At 25.7% G+C, this 21332-nt stretch overlaps 1 protein-coding gene across 3 annotated transcripts in view; it reads right to left on the bottom strand.

The window, feature by feature from the left end:
- LOC102674833 (SAM and SH3 domain-containing protein 1-like) overlaps window positions 1-18270 on the bottom strand; it is a 487706-nt gene extending 469436 nt beyond the window's left edge. Inside the window, exon 1 of one of the 3 annotated variants that reach the window (XM_006617353.2) lies at window positions 16075-18270. In XM_006617353.2, the coding sequence (XP_006617416.1) occupies window positions 16075-16572 (498 nt within the window). In that variant the 5' untranslated portion in view covers window positions 16573-18270. The remainder of the gene's footprint in view (window positions 1-16074) is intronic. The other 2 variants (XM_006617352.2, XM_006617354.2) reach the window with 2 other exon arrangements.
- Window positions 18271-21332: the final 3062 nt, after the last annotated feature.

The raw sequence follows: 21332 nt of genomic DNA, 5'->3' as shown, positions 1-21332 counted from the left end.
TCTCTCTCTCTCTCTCTCTCTCTCTCTCTCTCTCTCTCTCTCTCTCTCTCTGAATGTTATGAAATAATAAATGTTTTTTTTCTGTTGGAAAAATATTTTTTATACGAATAAAAATAATTTAAGCTAATATTATTGATTATATTATTATCATTATTACTGAGCATTTATTATTTATTACAATTAATATTCAAACATCCGCTGAAATATATTAGTGAAAATGCATTGACAAATATCATTTTAAATGACACTGCGCATTATGTGTCTTTCTTTGATAATTAAATAACACGAAATGAAACGCCATATTAATTATTTGCTAATTGGATAATATACTATAACGAGGCGGTAGCAGAAGGCCAGTTATCTAGAGATCGATTATACAGGCACCAATTATCTGATCTCCCGATTGCACAGACATTGATTTCCTGATCCTTGATTATCAGAGCATGTAATCGGAAATTCTTGTATTTATGAATGAGGAAACAATTTTGTCCCCCTTGATAATACGTATTGAATATTAATCTCGTAGACACGCATAACAAAGTGAATATAATACAACGTGTGTCTCGTTTAAAAAAAGAATGTATTATAATTTCACTCTATGGTCTATTCTATTATCAAGATTTATCATAATTATTTTCAACAATATGAAAAATAACAAAATCTATACATTTAAATTACAGATGTTTTAATCAAGATTTGAAACTCTCTAAACTCGAGATTCGAATCATTGATCACACTTCAATTTCTCGTTTCTCAGAATCTCACTTTCTATCTAATATATTCGTCTTAAGAATATTTGATTGAATTTAAGCAGGACGAAAAACATAATAATTGGTGAATAAATTAAAATTTGAAATGGATAAAATCAATGTTATTTTCTACATCTTCTATTTTTTATTAAAATTCAATATTGATAGATACAAGTAAAGTTAAATGAAATGTAATCTGATTAATTGAAAATTATGAATTCATTAATGCAAAATCATAATTACTGCTCATAATCATTGTAATAATTAAAGATCGTGATTAATTCAATAATCAGTGATGAAATGATTTTGATCATGATTAAATTATATACATAGTTTTGGAAAATAATTAGAACCAATTACTTATTTACTTTAATATAAAGTACAATTTATATTTGATTTTCAAGTATTTTTATCTGATAATCTATGTATTTTTATTACATTTATTATTGTTGCATATGAGAATAATTATATCATATGTTAATTAATATAATTGATTACAATTTAATAACTTATAATATTTGTATGAACTCCTTTCTTTATGTAATTGCTTTACATGCAATATCCGGAAAATAATACATATAATATTTCTGTAACATTTTAACATGTGAAAGAAAATAAATATTCTTAATGTTTTCCTATCTATGATTTATTCTTTATATTGTTTCTTGAAATCTATTTTGTGGAAATAAATCTTATTTTTAGTTTAACAAGATTGAGAAAACAGCTAAAAGATAAAAAAAAATAATTGAAATGTGCATAAATAATGAACAATAAAGTAGATATTATTTTTCATATAGAAAAAATCAAATTTTCAATCATATATTATTATATACACATAGATAATTTTGAATAATATATAAATCCATAACATTATGGATATTTTTGTTTGGTAGAGAAATAATTTTTCTGACAAAATTAGAACGAATTTAATTATTGCTACCACTTCAACAAATTATAATAAAAATGACCTTAAAAAAAAGAAATAAATTAAAAAAATTAATTATTCTTTAATAATCCAAAAATCAACCGTCCAAAAAATAACAAGTAACTTTTCAAATTATATTTCTATTATATTTTAATATATTTTAATCTATTACGATCCTAATAAATTTCAATAAAAATTAACGATTTATGCTTTACATTTTATTTTTTATGACGTAAAATAAAAAGGGAAGATCCAGTGTCTGATAAGTTTAACAAAAACAAAATTCTCTATTAAACGCAGCTATACATGCAGCAGGGAGGCAATATGATGCTTAATACTTTCTCTTTATGCACCATTAAGGCGCGAAGGGGACAACGTTGCTTAAAATGAAACACAGCTGGTGCTTTATTATCGTTTTGCAGCGATGCTACTTCATTAACGTTTTGGCCAAACTTGGCCTTTCGCAGGTGTCGGAGAGAGCCAATGTTTCTTCCTTTCGACAGAAAAGGGGAGAGAGAAATGAGAAGAGGGTTGCAGAAGAAGAAGAAGAACAAGAAAAAGAAGAAATCTTATCGTTGAATCGCGGAAAGAAACGGAGACGGAAAGAGGGAAGGCGAGGACGTAGAAGGAAACGAAAGATTATTAATGGGCCTTCCTACGAAAACCATAAATTTAAGACACGCACAGTACGCCCTATCAAATATCCAAGATTTTCCTGATTACTTTCTTGATCTAGACACGTATGCCTCGAGTGATATGCACAATGAAGATGTTCCTTTGTATGCTCTCACAATATATTCTCACGCAATAACTTTTTATCGATGAAATATCAATGTTTTATTTTTAACAAAATTTTTTGTTATATAGAAGAAGTTATATAGAAGAGCACAATGAATCAGCGATTTTTATTTTATTAATCGAAATATATTTTAAGAAATCAATATTCAAATTTTCAAAGTATTTTTCATTTCTTGAATATTTAAGCTTGTAATGCTTATGGGAGATGGAGAGAAATCTTAAATTGCAAAATTCGGAATTTTGTGAATTTTATGAAAAGAAACTTTAGGAGTTGATTTCATTTCTTTAAAAAGATTTTTCGTCGAAGAATAAATTGCTTGATACTTGTTACTTTCATTAAAATCGGAATTTTCGAATTAAGTGAATTTCTCCGAGTTTCAAAATAGTGTTCAAATATCTTAGTGAGCTACTATATATATATTTTCTCTTTTAAAATTCTAACAGAATATTTTAACCTTGATACTGTATTTTAAATGTTCTCATTTAAACGATACTATTGGATTCCTAGTTGATTCGAATCTTTAATATAAAGTTTAATATAGTTATTAGTTATATTTATTGTTATAGTTATTGTTATAGTTATAGTTATTAGTTATAGTTATTTGTTATATGTATAAATTTTTTAGCTTATATATAAGATAATTTAAAAAAGATTCTAGATAAATAAAACATAGAAGTTAATATGTGAAAATTTCTATTGAAACTTATTTTTCAAGTTAAGCAGTTGAGCAATTTAATTCTGTACTTGGTGAAGTGTGACGATATTAAAGCGAGATGATTCTATTAACAATTTATCTCCTCCTCACTTCGTCTAGTATAAAATGAAATTATAACTTGAAAAATAAGTTTCAACGAATATTTTTGTATTATCAGCTTTTTCTATATTTTAAAAGTTTTGATCTTTAAAAATTAAATTAAAAGTTTTAATCTGTAAAATTTTCTCAAATTTCTTAAGTTTTTTATTTTTTAAATTTAAATGATAAAAGTATTCTTTGTAAATTTTGTAAAATAGAATTAAATCTCCAATACAAAATAAAATAATATTATCAAAATTAATAACTTTCTTATTATAAACGACCAAATAATGTAGGAAACAAATTTTTTTATAGAAAATGTGATAATGTGATAAGTCATAATGATTTCATTAATAAGTAATAAGTTGATCTTATGTTTTTAAAAAAATATTACTTAAAAAATTACTTATATCAAATTATTTGAAATATTTTTTAAAATAATAAACTACGTTCAAAGATTTAAATAAACTATCGTCAATTATAATTGACGAATTCTTTAAAATTTTTTTTTCTTTTAAATAAAACAATATAAATTCGATCATATCTTCAAAAACGAAAAAAGAATAATTCACGAAAGATCCACATATTTTTAAAATTAAAAATAATGTAAATGGATCAATATTAAGATAAAAAGTTATATTTAGTAATGACTAATATCCAACTTAATTCAAACGCAAATTACGTGAACAATCTTATCTTTATACTTTATACCGTAAGAATAGAAATAACACGAAAATTGCTCATCAAACCGAACTTTGCACAAGCGAAATCATATATTTGCAATCAAGATTGACACTCATTTACCAAAAGTACATTCCCCCCCTCCCCCTCTCTCTCTCTCGAATAATAGAAAGGAATCGTTAACCGCGATCTATCTTCGATCAATTACGCAATACTTTCATCGTACCAAAGTATATAATGTCTGCTCGTATTCGTACGCTTTCTCTTTGCTCCCTTTTTCGAATAAGAGAATCTCATTCGCCACGTTTGATATTTCATGGAAACGTGTTCGATCGGCCGCCTACAAGGTAGAACGGTTTGAAAAAAGGAAAGGAACTCGTGAAACGGGTGGTTCAGAAAGAGCTGTGACGAGGTTAGCTATAAGGGATAGATATATCGATTGAACATTTGCTCAAATATTTAAACGCTATTACCGCTGGTCTGCGTACTAGTTATACGCTATACTACGAACTCGGTCGCACTACCTACCTCGTCGAATACCTGAAACTAGTAAATTGCTCGATCGTTGCTTTGTTTCTCTTGCTTTCACGTAACAATCTAAGATGACACTTCAAGTAATTGTTCAATCAGATCTATTCTTTGCTCGTATTGCTACAGAAGGAAAAAAATTTTACACTATAAGGAAATTCATCCGAACGAAAAATTTCGACGAATTATTTCGTGAATTATTTCGTCTAATGAATATTAATTATTAATGTTAATTAATGAATCTATTAATTCTGAATAAAATGGAAATTCGCGTGTACGTATAATGGGGCTGTGGTATTGTGAAGAAATACTTTTATCGACGAGAAATAAAGGTAAGGTATAAGTAGGAATAGATTATTCAGATTATTCAGAAAGTTTTGAATTCTGTAATTCAAAACTTAATAATTCTAAGATAAAGAATAATTTACGTGAAAATTAATTAATACTTAACTATTGTTTTATGCTTGAAGAATTTTAAAAATCAAAATTTGCTGGAATTTTAATTCTTGAGAAAATAAATACTCTTTGGGAAAAAAAGGAAAAAATTGTATATCTCGAGAGAAATTATAAAATCAATTCTCAAAGTTACAGCATCGCATCATTTTGCAAATTTTGAATTTTTTTCCAAAACAAGATATTTTAGAAAAGAAAATATTAAATTCTCGTAAACATAATTACAGAGTTTGATAATATGATAATAAAAGTTTGATATGATAATAAGAGTTTGATATGTTTGATAATAAAAAAAATCATTGAACTATTAATCATATACTATCATAGTCCCATTATACTTGTAAAATTTCGTTAAAAATTAAAGAAGTTTTTATTTTTTAATTTCTTGAACGAATTTTTTTTTAATAAAACTATGAATATGTATAGTATAATGGAATATAATCCATTTCATTATGGAATATAGAATTTTTTTCTGGGGAAATATTACTTTATAAAGATAAAATTAACGCTTTTAATGCGTTTTTCGTTTTTATAAATATAACTATAATAACTAATAATAATGCAACTGAAATAAAGCAAAGTTTTAAAATGTTTAGAACAATATTGCTCTATTATTCTATTATAAAATAAATTCCTATGGAAAATTTTATTTAAAATTTAACAAAATATTAAAATTTTGGGGAATGATTTGGTACTCAAAAAAATTTCTCTATCTATATATGTGTGTATAAAATTCGAACATAATATTTCTTATCGAATATTTGTAATAAAAAATCAAAATATTGTATTTTATATTTAATCCTAGAAATCTTAAAACTTCTAAGCTCGAAAAATTTTAAATTAAAATTATATCCTTTTTGCAAAAGATTTTTATAAAATTATTCATTATTGTATATACATTTATTACAATCATATAAAATATGATAGCTTATTAAAAGTAAAAGAGAATTGTTATAAATGCATAAAGCATTCAATTAATATTATAATTTACCATTCATATTATAATACGTATTAAAGATATTAAAGAAATCAATTTTATTCGAGTTCTATAATTATCGTAATCTAATCTTACTCAATTTCATATGGAATGTAAAAATATATGCTGCCTTGATTATAAAATATAGCATATTTTAGCATTAGAAAACATTTTCCAAAGAGCAATTTTTTTCAAGATAAATGTATAAGAAAAAGTATGGATTCAAGTCATCCTAGAATCCTACGTGATGGATCGAAGCTCAGGAGTTCTAGAGTTAAATTTCAAATCCATCTTAATTTTACGTTTGATTATTGATCAGTTTTTCTTAAAAGAATACAATTTTATTTATAATTCTTTCCTTTAAATATATCATTCGTTATATTCGAGCAAAAGTAAATTACTGTATAATTTGTTAACTAAAGTTGTTAAAAAAAGTTTAAAAATAATGAATTTAATAAAACAAATAATAGATGTCTATCTGCACATTATATCTTTTAATAATGTTAATATTTGTTAACACGTTAAATTATATGGTTCATCGATTATAATTGTTAATTGCTAATAATCATATCTCATTTTCTGACCTATTCTCTGTAATAGATCGTAATTCATAACATTGTCTAATTAAAATTCTTTGGTTCTTTGTGGAAAAAAATCTCTTTTGAAAAAATTTTTAAAAAGAAAAAATTATATATATGTAATTTTAGATGTACATTCATAATTAAAAATTGAATCGATCAATTCCACAATGCTAATGATTTTTAAATATTATAAAATTATATATTTATCATAATTATAAAAATTAATATACTAATTATATATTTCAAAATTAAAACTCAAAAATTTTTCAGAAAATAAGTTGTTTGATTTCTGAATGGTCACTGAATCTTTTTTGATCCATTCAACATACAAACAATAGACAATAACACTAATTATATAATAAAAATTAAGTAAATAAAATTAAAAGTTTGGGTCTATTTTTGATATAAAGATAACCCAAAATCTATAAATAATACTAACTATGATGAGAATAAAATAAAAATTATATGAAAGTCTAGTTATATAAGAATACAAGAAGTAATATAAGTACATATAAGTATCATGGACATTATTTTTATTTGTTATAATTAAAATTATATTTTTCAGAAATGGAGAAATTATAAGCATCGTTTCTATATTATTCATAAGGACCATTTTTTTTTTATTAAAATTAATTTAAAATCCAATATACGTTTATAATTCGATATGAGATGATACGATGAAAGTTTATTCAAAACTCTAGTAGCGTTATTTAATTTCTGTTGGCTTTTCAATAACTTAATCTCTTCAAATTTTTCTGATTCGTAGTTTTGAAATGGTATTTCTCTTTAAAACTACATTTCATTTCATCTGAATAATTCTGATCCATGATATTTTTTTATATCCGTTACATTCACTTCAACATCGTTTAACAACTTTTTGACCAATTGACTATATAATAAAAATTATTTATTATATACAAATTTATTTTATATGTGTTTTCATGTGTCTTAATAAATGTTTAATAAATGTTTAATTTATTTAAAAGTAGATATAATAAATATAGTATTATTATTATTAGAATACTGATTTTTATGTAAATACATATTTTTTATGTTATACAACAAACAATACATTTTTTTATTTGATTTTAATTTTATTTATCTAATATATAAATAAACTTAATTGTATTCGGAATAAAACTTTCGATTGATATTGATAAAATTGATTAAGAATAAAAAATGTTAAATAATTCATAAAAAGAATAAAAAAACTTTCAATATGATATGATTTCGAAATATAATTACATTATGTATGTATATTCTGTTATATTTTGTGATATAAAATGATCTTTTTCAACCTAATTTCTTCAAATAAACAATAATAATTTATCGAAAGTCATGAAATTATTTTTATTTTATTTATATTATTATATATTATTTATATTATTATATTATTATATTATATTTATATATTTCTTAAATATTTATCTTCTTTATTTTCATTAATAATTTATATTAATAATTAATAAAAATTATTTTATAATTTTATTATAGACTAATTTTATTTTTCGAATTTCGAAAAAATCTTCAAACACAGTTCTTATAGTTTCTTCATTTAAAGTATCTTTCAAAATAATTTATTAATTGAAAAATAATCCAAACAAAATAATATTTCTATCATTCCCTATAATAAAAATTCATTTCGTTTTTCTTAACAATTTTTTTCAAATCTAAATTTTGTATTTTTCAATATAAAATACAAGAAAATTTAACATTAAATAATATTAATCCATTAAAATTTCTCCAAAAAAAAAAAATATCGAATCTCACACAATACTTTTCCATATAAAACAAAATTAAAAAAAAAATCTTCTATCTAAATCTTTATCATCAATATCCTCGTAACTCGAACCGTTTCATTTATAACATCTTATTACGTTACTTTTATATCTTTTTTCAAAACGAAATTTTCTTCAATTGCCTTGCGGTACTCACGACATAGTTGCCAGCCGTAGCATGAAAGAACAGCTGAACAAACGGATAGTGGCGCATAGTGGTGGTGATTGTATCGCGGGTGCCGTAATTGACTAGCGTAGTCCCTATGCTTGGAATGTTGATTGGCGAGATATACACGGCCGAGGCGTTGAACAAATCGGAACCTTCCCGATTCGAGCCAATAAATACGGAAAGTATGTTTCCAAACCGGAGGTATATGGATGAATATCAGTTGGTCGAAGGTCGATACACCTTCCAAGTGCACGCACGCCCACATGCGAATCTCTGCATAAAGAGAGAAGGAAAAAGGAGCAGATGACGACCGGACCACCGTGCTCTGAGAGAGAACAGGTATTTTTATTGCGTTTCTTCCCCTTTTGCAATCATTTGCGTGCAAGCGTGAGCACATCCAGAAAGAAAAATTTAATATAAACGACATCGCGTGTTTGATTATTTACGTTAGGTTATTACATGTATATTTTGTAATATTGCTCTTTATTTTAATAATATTTCTTGCAGTACTTTTTACTTTTTTAATTTTCTTAAATTTTTTTTAATATTTCTGTACGTATTTTTAATATAATTTTTTATAATAATTCTTTGTAAATTATAAAATAATTTACTATTTCTTACATTGTTTTTTAATATTCATTATATTACTTATTTATAATTCTTTTTAAAATAATATTTTTGATTTTTTAATATTTCTCAACTACAAAGTATTAAAAAACAACATTTCTTTTTTTCATCACCACTTTTGAAATTATATTAATTACTAATTATCATAGACATAATCGTGTAATGTTAATATTCACATACTTTTATTGCGAAAAATAATAAGTTTTGATGCTTCTTATTATCAAAATTAATTATTTAGGAAACTAAAAAATTAATAACTAGATGAATTATTCTTTTGAAAAGATATTTTTAGAAAAATATTTAAAAGAAAAATAGGATAAATTAATTGAATAAATGTTTATTGAATATGACAATATTTAAGAGGAGATAGAACAATATTTCGAGAAATTCAACAAATAATATAAGAAATATATAAAAATGTTATTAGAAAGAATATTATTAGAATAATTTAATCGTTTGTCATCATAATTCGAAAAATTGAATAAACTATTAACGAGAAATTATAAATTATAAATTTATCTTATTATATATAAAAATAATTTAATTAAAAATAAAACAGAAGCATTTTTATAACATTATATTTATTTCACAATCAGTACTATTTCTTAAAATATTTCCTTTATATTATAATTAATGTTAAAGTTCTTTCTGGAATAATTCTATACAATATCTTTAATTTTTAACATATATCAAATCTATTTATTTTACGACCACTATTATTTCTCGAAACATCCTCTTTACAATTAATTATTTTACAATACTTTCTAATATAAAATAATTTTTCATAATATTTTTCATGATTTTCTGATATTTCTCAATTACTTATTTTAATCTTATCTTAATTTATTTCACAATATTCTCTTTATATTAGTTTACAATAATCTTTTCCATACAATGAGATAAATGTTATAAAATGCATAAAAATATTTGAAGAAATATCGTTCTGTTTTTAATCCTGTTTTTATTCGTCTCCTTCTTTTTTTTTTGTTGATAACTTTTATACATTGTTTCATTTCTGTTATTCGCTGTTTCCATTTTATGGAAATGCATTGCTGCATGATTACAATGTTATAACTTTTCGTAGGATTTGTTGGTTCAGTTTTCACAACGTATTTCTATCCGTAGGACATGTACGTTTTATTGACAGATTGGCACCGTGGAATATACCAAGGAATTCAGAGTGTTCAATTTAATTTCTACGGATGTATGAAACATTTATTTAGACGATCATACATTGATAAAGGAATATTCGATATAAATCTTCATGAAATAATTGCATTTATTTCTCCATCATTTATAAATACTTTATTGTACGATAAATACTATAAAAAATACGAAATAAATTTATTTCTATGTTTAAAAATTAAATTTTTTTTAAATTAATCTTCATATATTTTTTGAAATTATCGTATCATATATAACTTCATATATATTCTTCTAATATTAGATTTTGAATGCTTATGATATTTATATTGTATGTTTAGAATTTAAAATTGAAAATAAAATTTACATATTTTTTTATCTGTTAAAAAATATATGTATAAATAGTATATACTATTCATGACGTATATTAAATATTTTTGCGTATATAATATTTGTATATCAATAATTACTGCTAAATTAATTTCAAATTGATTTTCATAACTTCCTCTAGAAGCAAAATTAATTTTGTTTCGAAATAAATACATACTAATATTATACGTATACTTAAATATAAATTATGATATTCGTGCAGAAACGAATAACAAATTTTACATTATAAAAATGTATAAAAATGAAATTACACGGAGTAACTATAAAAAAATATATAATATAAATCATTATATTTATTATATCACTTACATATTAATTAATTAAATACAAGTATAATAATAAAAAAATCACTTTATTAAAAATTAATTTATCTGTTGCGATACGAGTTACCAATTTGCCTAACGAGTTCGCGCGAAGCGTAATTTTTTACAATCTGTTAATAATAAAATCTAGGGCGTAAGTTTTGCCAAAAATTTTTTCCCCGTCGAAACTCATAAAATAGATTATAATATTGGAAACAGCAATAGCACTTAATCCATCCCAATAGGATCGAATTAAAATTGAAACCGATAGGGGATGCGAAACGTAGCATACGTGCTCGTAAATTCTCGGCCGCGGTGCAATCGTAATTGCTGTGTAATTTACAATCTCCGCAAAAGCTGGTCTTTTGTCATTCAAATTCGACGGCTGTTTGTTTAAACGTTAACTTTATCAATGCGCTAAGCATCGAAATTGTAAAACCAGCGAAATAAAAGATCACGTATATATATTAAAAGCTTGGAAACGAAAGCGTTTAAACAAATAATTCAACTTCATTGTGTATAGAACTCAACTATGATAAAAAGATACTATTATTGGACTCTATATAATGTTTGCTTTTAGCTCGAGTTCCTACTATGAAACTTCCTCAAATCACAAATATATTTTTTATTGAACATTTGTAGGATTTTGATAAAAGTCAAAAACTTTCAGCCCAAAAGTAGTATGTGACAGAATTTGCAAGATATATGCTGGCGTAAATTCTTAGTTAGAAAGATTATTTAGAGAAATAAATGTTGAATAAAATTAGGAGAAAAGATTTTTAGATAATTCATAAAATAAATATTATTTTTGTCTTCTAATATTTTCATTTAATCTGTTGATTGTTAATTTACTACTCCTCATAATTTAGTATATTTCGTGATTTTTGTGAACAGAGTGCTGAAAGAATGATCTTTACGTTTAGAAAATTTCAAATTATTTTTGAAAATAAGGATCTTAATATTCCCTTTGATATCAAATTCATTCATTTCAATTTAATTTTTTTATTATATATTCTTCTTCTCTCTCAATTCTTCTTCATAACTTTCAAAAATTTAAATTATTTTTATATTATATATATTATATATATTATATATTATATATATTATAGGTTAAGATTATAACATGACTTTTTTTTATTTCCATCATGATACATTCTTATTATACAAATTTTATTAACATATAATTTTATATCAACATTATACGATTAATGAATTCATTCTCTAAAATTACTTCCATCCTTTCAAACTTCCATTTCACCAAATAATTAATCAAAAATTAATTTGACACCTCCTTTAATTCAATTCATTTGGTCACTAACTCTGTTTTAAAAAAATGATCATAATACAAAAAATTGCCATTTTTTCATAAAGAATGTACATAGTCAATGCTCTTTTATAATATATTTTAGTAATAAAAATATTTTTTTTTTTTGGCAAAATTCAAATGCTTCTATTTTCTGGCGACAATGTCAAGGAACGAAGCAACTGAAGCAATAAAACGTAGCCATGTACCAATATCAGACATTTATTTTTCCAAGTTGCATTCATCTCGCAGTGCGGTTAATTAACGCATTCAGATACTGGAAAGACGTCGAGCCGTGTGAATCATTAGCGACCACGGACGTGTTTAAAGCCATTCGAACCGATAATGTGACTAGGCTTTATATTCGTGTTACAATGATAACGCGTCGTTATAATACACAATGATCCGAATTGAAGAAATTTGAGCGATATTTTGTCGAGGAAAAAATCAAATATACCGATATTAATATTCAAATGTATAATAAAATTTTACGAATATTCTGGTATTCGAATGTTTTAATAACCCAATATTCTATTGGATTCGAATTATATGTCTATATTCGATACCTTTCTTCACCATACCAATGTAAAGAGAATTATCGGACATATAGAATCTCTATTATACGAATACTCTGGTATTCGAATATTCTATTAACCCAATATTATCCGAATTATATGCCTATATTCGATGCTTTTCTTTAGTACAGTAATGGAAATAGAATTATTGAAATAATCCCCATTATTCAAATAGTTTAATATTCGAACGTTCTATTAATCTAACATTCCATTATTCGGATTATATATTATTATTTATAATAATTATATTATTTGATTTCTTTTCTTACCACAATAAGAAAGAAAATTTAATTTAAAATTAATATTGAATACATTTCAATATTAAATTCTAGTGTTTTCTTATGCCGGTTTAAAATTCAATTTAGTATAAATGCGTAAAACGAAATTGCTATTAATATTAATGGAAAAAAATTGTCTTAGAAGAAAAAAAATCTTCCAAAATATTGACAATTTAATTATAAAGAATATAATAATAATATAATATAATTATAAAGAATAAGCGAAGAAATTATTAGTAACAATCGATTAAATTGATTAAATCAACCAATAATAATAATAATTTTAATCTTTTTGATGAATAAAATTGAATTATGTTGAATTAATATAACAATAAAATCTAATAATATTCTATTGTCTGAACTATATTCTGTCCCATATTTGCAATAATGTAAACAATCTTTCTTTATCAGAGCAATGGAAATGAAATTTAATTTAAAATTGAATGTATTTACACGATATATACAATAATATTTAAATGTGTACTTAATATTAATTATTGAAATGAAATCAAAAATAATTAAGTATTTAGGAATTGAAAATTATTTGTAAGATGTATATTAAAAAATTTGTGCAATTTGACAATTAAAAAAGAATGGGATTCCTATTTTTAAAAAAAAATTTTTTTTAATCCAATTTTGTGAATAAGCATATTATTTTAATCAAAATATAGAATCAATTCTTAGAATTCAATTCTAAAAAAAAGTTTGTATATTTATAGCATTATTCGAAAATTAGATTTGAAATTTAGATCCTATTTTGCTAAATATATATGTTTGATTTTTCTTTTTTGAATATTTCGCAATAAAAATTGTATTTTATATTAACAATTATTATATCAAATATGTTAGAAGAATAATATTAATAAAACAATATATTTAAAAAATATATACAAAATTCTCACTTAAATTCTCATTTATTTAAAAATTCTTTAGATTCTTTAAAAACACCGCACATTTTCACAATTATGAAAAAATTATTTTTCAAATTAGCTAAGATATATCTTTTACATGATCATACACACATTCATTCTCTCAAAAAATAATAAAGAAGTTTCAAAATAATTTTTTAAATCACAATTAATATGACTTCTTCTGTGATTATAATAAATTTTTTAAATTTTATATAATGTAAAATAAAATAATAATAAGAATAATAATGATATTAATACAAATATTGATAATTCTATAATTAATTTGAAAATATCGAATTTTCCAACAAATACGTACATATCATTCTAGAAATCAATACTTATAAACACATATTTAATGAAAATTTCTATACAATTAACGATAATAATTGAAAATTATAACTCGAACAAATCCGCTATATACATCTATATATAAATTTTCGGAATATATCAAAATATATCAAAAAACTCGATTTGAAAAAATTTTAATAAAAATAACATCTGATATTTGTAAAATTTTTCCTTTCACTGATGTAATCGAATATCGTTAACGTTATCCAGTTCAAGTTTCAATATCTCTTATGATACGAGAGTTATGTAAAAATTTATATTTTTCAATCCAAAACACTATGTGATAGTATTCGAATCATGTAATTTTTAAATTATATTATATATAATTATATAATATTATTAAATAATAATGCAAAATAATTTCTATTTGTCATTTAATGGGTGAATTTTGGTAATATTGTATATAGTATGATAAATGAAATTTATTAATCACAATAATACCATTGATATAAATGATATTATTTTTTTCAATTGCATCAATTGTTCAGTAAATTTTTTTTCATCTTTTATTCTGAAAATAATAATAAGCCTATTAATTCGATATAAGAATTATTAAAGAGAATATAATAGCAATAACATTATATATAACAAAAATTTTAATGCATTTTATCCTTTTGAAAAAAAAAAATCACGAAGAATTAATAATCGAGAGAAAAAAATTTATTTAAAAGACCTAAAAGAAAATCAATCTTGAAAAGATTAACATAATAACAGAGAATTTATTATTAGAGAATTTATTAGTCAAATTTTGCATTAATATAATTCTTGTACTTTTTAAAGATAATATTATATATTGTATTTAGTGACAATTAATTGAAATTGATCGTTATCTAAATATATGATAACGATCGATATGCATTCTTTGATTTCAAAAATATGGTTTACATTCATAACGGAATAATGAATCAGAGGATTATGCACTCTCAAGGCGTGTCTTGAAAGGGTTACGAGTTTTCTCCATTATCTTCGCCTTTAAAATATCTTTGATTCATGTACAGTCACTTCGTAATCTGATAATTCGACTCGAAATCTTGTTATTATCATTAATCATACATTTTTCTGAATGTAACGGACAATAATTTATGAACTTATATTCTTACGAATTTAAGTAAATATAATTTGAAACTTATTTTTTCTATTTAATTATAAAGGATATATATTCTACGTTATAATTAAAATTTATGAAACGATGAAAAATTAAAATATAAAATATAATAATGAAAAATTTGTAATTTATTGCTATTTAAAAATACCAAATTCTCTTTTATCGAAATATCATATTCGTTTATCAATTTTCAACAAGCTATGACATATAAATATATATTACAATAATCTAGTCGAACGTAAAATTATATGATGCTTTACGAATGCTTATAAAAATTGCAATATTATTTTTGCGATAAATGTACGTGATGCTCAACGACAGGTTGGAATAAAAATAAAAAAGAAAAAAGAGGGAAGGAAGAGAGAAACGGAATACAAATTTCAAAGAAATTTCAAAAGCAAGAACCAAAGCAAATTTCACGAGATACTTGCAGCGATAATAAAGTTCCATGAATTTTATGTAACTCATTTTATATCGCGCAGCTTCTGGTCGTAAATTTTTCCGCGGCATTTTTTATCATAACGGGCAAATAACTAACTTTGTCTTAAACATAATAATCAGGTAGCGATGGAGAAAATTTGCGTTCAGCGGGAGAGTAAAAAGGAGAGGGAGAAAAAAAAAGGAACGAAAAAACAAAGAAATAAAAACAAGCCGACTTACCGGTGTTGTGTAAGGTTGACAAGCCAACCTGATGCCGTCGTGCCTCAGCTTCTCCTGCAGCAGCATCCGTAGCTGCATCCTTGGGATTCTGACGAGCTCCGCCTTTCCCTCCTCATACTCGTCTGCGAACTTGGTTAATTCCTGACCACCGCTTGAGGAACTGGCCGTTGGCGAGGCCCGTTGCGCCTCTTTATCGCTGAGCGGTCTCTCAGAAGATGTTCTCGACGATTTCGAGCTAACATTGTCGCACAGGCAATCATTACTCTCTTCCAGAGTGAAGTAAACGCTCGCTGCACCCTCCTCCCTGAGGGTCTTCACCGATTGCAACAATCGTGTTCGATGCGTCTGGTTGAACACACCGATCGCGTCCAGATCGGGATCGCCGATTTGTTTGCATATCTCAAGGTCGTCGTAGCCGTTGTCGATGAACGATTCCGAATATTGGCCCAAATGAAGCGAGCGTAGCCACTCGACCACGATATTGCTAGCCATCGTCATTTCTGCTCGGTCGCGAGGAGTGCGAGGGCTTTATCACGCCCCCGCCGCTCTCTTCTCTCGTGTACACGTGTCTCTCTTTCACCTTCCCTCTGATCTGGTCTTGGTCTGTCCTTGTCTCGGCCCCCCTTTACGCACTCTGTCTTGTTGAAACTATGCGCCGCGACATCTTCGAAAGAATGCGGATCGACGACATCCTCGCGAAAGGGCGAAGTCACGTATGATATTCGCTATATTGAATCCGGGCGAACCGATCGCGGGACCGATTGGTTTTTCTTGTAATGGGCGGCACCCTCGATTAACGGCTCCTCGGAGAATACCGATGAACGATGCAGGGGGGGGGGGCCCCTGGTCACGTTCGATCTTCAACGTGCGGTACCCTGGCTCATTACGAGGCGCGGACGATCGAACTGGTTCGACGAGACGATACGATCTTCTTTTCGAACGCTTTTAAACCGCTCGGTTTCTGGTGCACAGTTAACAATTGAAAGAAAAACGCGGGTAATTGTACTCCGTGCCTCTGCCTCGATCTATTTTACGAAGCACTCGGTTATGGATAGGAAGGGTAGAAGATAAATCAACCGATCGATCCTTTTAAGCACGATCGAATTTAGAGCACGTGTCTCACGTCTCGAACCACTTTAAATTACAACTATGATTATTGTTATTGCTCGCGATAATCTATTCACATATCACGTATCCATACACGTAATGAGGAATATTTTATCTATGAACATTCCTTCACTACATTTGTCTCACAATTTAATTTGAATGAATCGGAGCACTTTTTTTCAATGGATGGGAATAACTTTGCACGTTTTGATTTTGCCGCGCATTCACTTATCACACGGAAGACGTCAAATAAATAGTATGATTGTAATCACAAACTTTTCTCTTTTTTTTTCTCTCTGACACTGTTATAATTTCAACACACGTATTTGTTTCTTTATGATTTAAAAGATTCTTCTTATACGAAACAAATAATTTTGAATCCAACACTCTTTACTGTAAATATAAACTTTTGTCGACTTTTATAGAGAAATATTCTTGAGTTCGTAGGCAAAATTTCACTATTTTCGATCAATTCGATAAATAACGACAAACGACGATAAATTGACGGCACAATAAATAAGAAACACAGTACAGATAGCAAAAAATGAATACAAATCCGAATGAAAATTTGGAGCGAATTATATCCAGAATAGTAATTAGCAACCGAAGTTTTTAAATCGAAGTTTTTAAATCGTCAACAACGACATGCGTGTGACAAAGAGAGGACGAACGAAACCGCAGGCAGAAGCAACGGTCTCCGGATCGTTCGTGCCGGTATTGAAAGCGTAACCTTGAAAACTCCCCCGAAAGAGAAAAGACCAACACGGTGGAAAGCACGCAGTCGAAACGGAACGATAAAACCGGACTGCAAAATTTTATCGCGCGTTGCTTTTTTTCACTTCTCTAAGAACATATCGGGAATGATATGTTAAACTTGATTTCACTGAATTCACATCATTCATAATCATGGTAAGCAAGCGTCATCAGTATTCGACGACAACCGCGAGACACACAACCACGACACAACACTACCGCGACGCGACACACGGCTCGACTGACACGAGACATTCGCCAGAGGGAGCTCCACTCGTCTTCTCTTCGTGCATTCCCCCACTCTGACATACCCCCACCTTGCACTCGTCCCCACTATTGGTAGCAGGAGCAACTTGGTTCAGCGAGATCCTGTTGATGCGCTCCTGCGCCACCAGAATGCAACAGCTTCGTCCTTCGTCTTCTCTTTCCTTTCTTTTCTCCCCTTTGCGTTCTTTCTCAAGTTCGACAAGGGTACATTATATTGCAAAAACAGTAGCTCTATCGTCGTCGAGAAGATCTTGCTTTATAATAAATATCTGATCTTTAAGGACAATGTTGTTCGAATGAAATGTTATGAGGTATTTTAAAGAAATGTATATTATGAATTAAATTAAAAATAAAAATATTATTATTAATTATTGGTTAAGCAATTTTCTATATATACTTAATAATTTGTGCAAATTTAAAAAAGATTTTAAATAAATTGGAAGAGATAGAAAAAAGATTAGAAAATTGAAGTATTTTATTATTTGAAAATACTGTAATTGTTTTATGTAATATCTAAATTATCATTAAATTTCTTTAAAATATTATTATTTTAATCACTATTTTGTACTTCAATTGAATATTCATTTCAAAATAATATTTATTTGATACCAAAATATATATATTTAAAATGCTATTATATCTTTATTTCCATTATTTCATGAGAAAGTTTACTTACCAAATATCATTCATTCATTTTTATCTATTTTATTTCAAAAATAAACTTTAATTTTATAACTAATAATAATTTCACAAAAAGAACAATATGAAAATAATGAACGATTAAATTTAATTTAAATTATTTATAAAATTAAAAAATTAAAATTAAAAAAAACAATACAATTAAATTGTAACAATAAATTTTTTTTTAAATTAAATTTAAAAAATGATAAGAAGAACAAATATATATAGACAATTATTATTTCCTTGTTTGCGTAATCATGTACATGAGTGAAAGAAACGCTATTGTTTAAATTTAACGAGAACGCTGAATAGATAGAGCGGTAAGTTGATTTCAAGTAGCGATGTTCGTGCCGTGCACACGCCCTGAACGCATTACACTAGGTAGAAGGAGAGTTAGCATCGATGACTATCTACGAACATCGCAATCAGAGTCTTTGTTAGAATTGTGGCATTTATAAATGAATGCCTAACAGAAATGGTATGAGACTCACGACCCGTCAAGCCAATAATCTATAACACCCTACCGCATAAATGGCTCGTACACTGCCTATTATATTACATTCAAACGAAATTAAATTGCATCAAGCGGTGAATACGACAAGGAAAAAACCATTGTCCAACGTTTCTATGCATACTTTTAGATATAAATATTTTTTTTTCTCCGTATAATTATTTATTGAGAGTAATATTCATGAATAATATTCGACGTTTATATTAATAGATTTCAAAAATTTCTCATTGATCAAATTATTACAATATATAATGTTATAAGAACATACTTGATATACTTAATATTGTGAATTAAATAAATATTTTATCGAAAGTATATAATAAAGTATGAAATCATTATTCATGTAGATGTTATTTTCAAAATTGTTTTATGAACTATTTAAAATTAATTAAAATTATTAATAAAATATTTTATGGAAAGTATGTAAAATAAAATATATTATATTAAAATATATTATATATCATTAATATATATTATGGAATAATATATATTATAATATATAATATGGAACATCTTTAGAAAGTAAAGAATCTTTAGGAAGTGAGAACAGATTGCAATCGTAATCTAAGATAAAATGATTTCTCTCTAACTCAAGCTTTAATCGATATTTTTATATACCAACTTTTATGTTTTTCATTTTTGAAATCAACAATCTTCAATATAATTTGCTATTTTTAAATTATTTAATCATTAAATAAAATTTATTTTTACGATAATTTATTTCAAAATGAAATAAATTTATGGATTACATTAAAAGAAAATATTTTACAATAAATATCATAAGTATCATTCTTTGATCATTCATTAACGAAGTCGGTATACGTATAATTTCAGATATAATTAGATGCACTCGTTTAAATATCTCGTCCTTCGCATTCATAACATGGTACTTAAATGACAAGTGACAATGGTAGACGTACAGAACTTTCCTACGGTTATCGTCGGTATTTATGTGAGTAAAGATGGAATTAATTGAATGATCCGCATGGACGTCCTGTCCTGCTATGACGCCAAAGCAGGGAGTGACAAGTAGCTCTCAATAACGTGATATACATCGCGTGCCATGGACACGAAGGACCCCCTCAATACAGACCTCGCTATTTCCTCGCTTCGGTCGAGTAATTTGCTTTTGGACCGGGGTTGAGATTGAAAGACGAGTCACCTGTCAATATATTAACTCGTTTCCGCAATATGGGAAATTACTACGAGACAGACAATGGATTTACTTCGTGTCATATCTTCGAATGTATGTTTATAGGATTATATAATACAATTTTAATACAATTTAATTAATTAAATTTAAACTTACCAAAAAATTATCATTTAGACTTTATGTTTCGTATACGAGAGTTTTAGAAACAAATCTATCCTCGTTAGATATGTATTTTGAATTAAAAATTTTTATGAAAATGCTATATATAAAATTATACAGTAATCGTCAGTTATTAAAAATGCAATAGATAAAGAAATTGATTTTTAATTGAATTTTTAAATTATAATTGTTATAGTAATATGTATATTTTTAATAACTCACAATTCGTAACTTAATTTAAATAAATAATAGAAATGAATATATTTGAATAAAAAGAATTTTGACGTAATTATTTTTAAAATTTTTTTTATTTAAAACACTCGATAACAATTGTTTTTGAATAAAAATTTAACAAATATAACTATGTATATTCATTTGTATTTACATTCGTTTAATTATTTAGTAATTAATATTTTTTTAGAATATAATGATTATTATTATTATCATTATTATTATTGTTATTATTATATAAATATTATTATAATATATAATATTATTATTATATTATATTATATATTATTATTACATAAATTTAATATATAAAATACTTTAAATTTTTGAGATTATTAAGAATTTGCATAAAATTCAAAGCCGAAGAGCAGTGACATAATTTTGTCAGTATTCAAT

This window comes from Apis dorsata, unplaced genomic scaffold, assembly GCF_000469605.1.
Source record: "Apis dorsata unplaced genomic scaffold, Apis dorsata 1.3 scaffold_303, whole genome shotgun sequence".
Taxonomy (NCBI): Eukaryota; Metazoa; Arthropoda; class Insecta; order Hymenoptera; family Apidae; genus Apis; species Apis dorsata.
The sequence above is the reverse complement of the archived record's forward strand: the minus strand, read 5'-3'. Positions and strand labels throughout refer to the sequence as shown.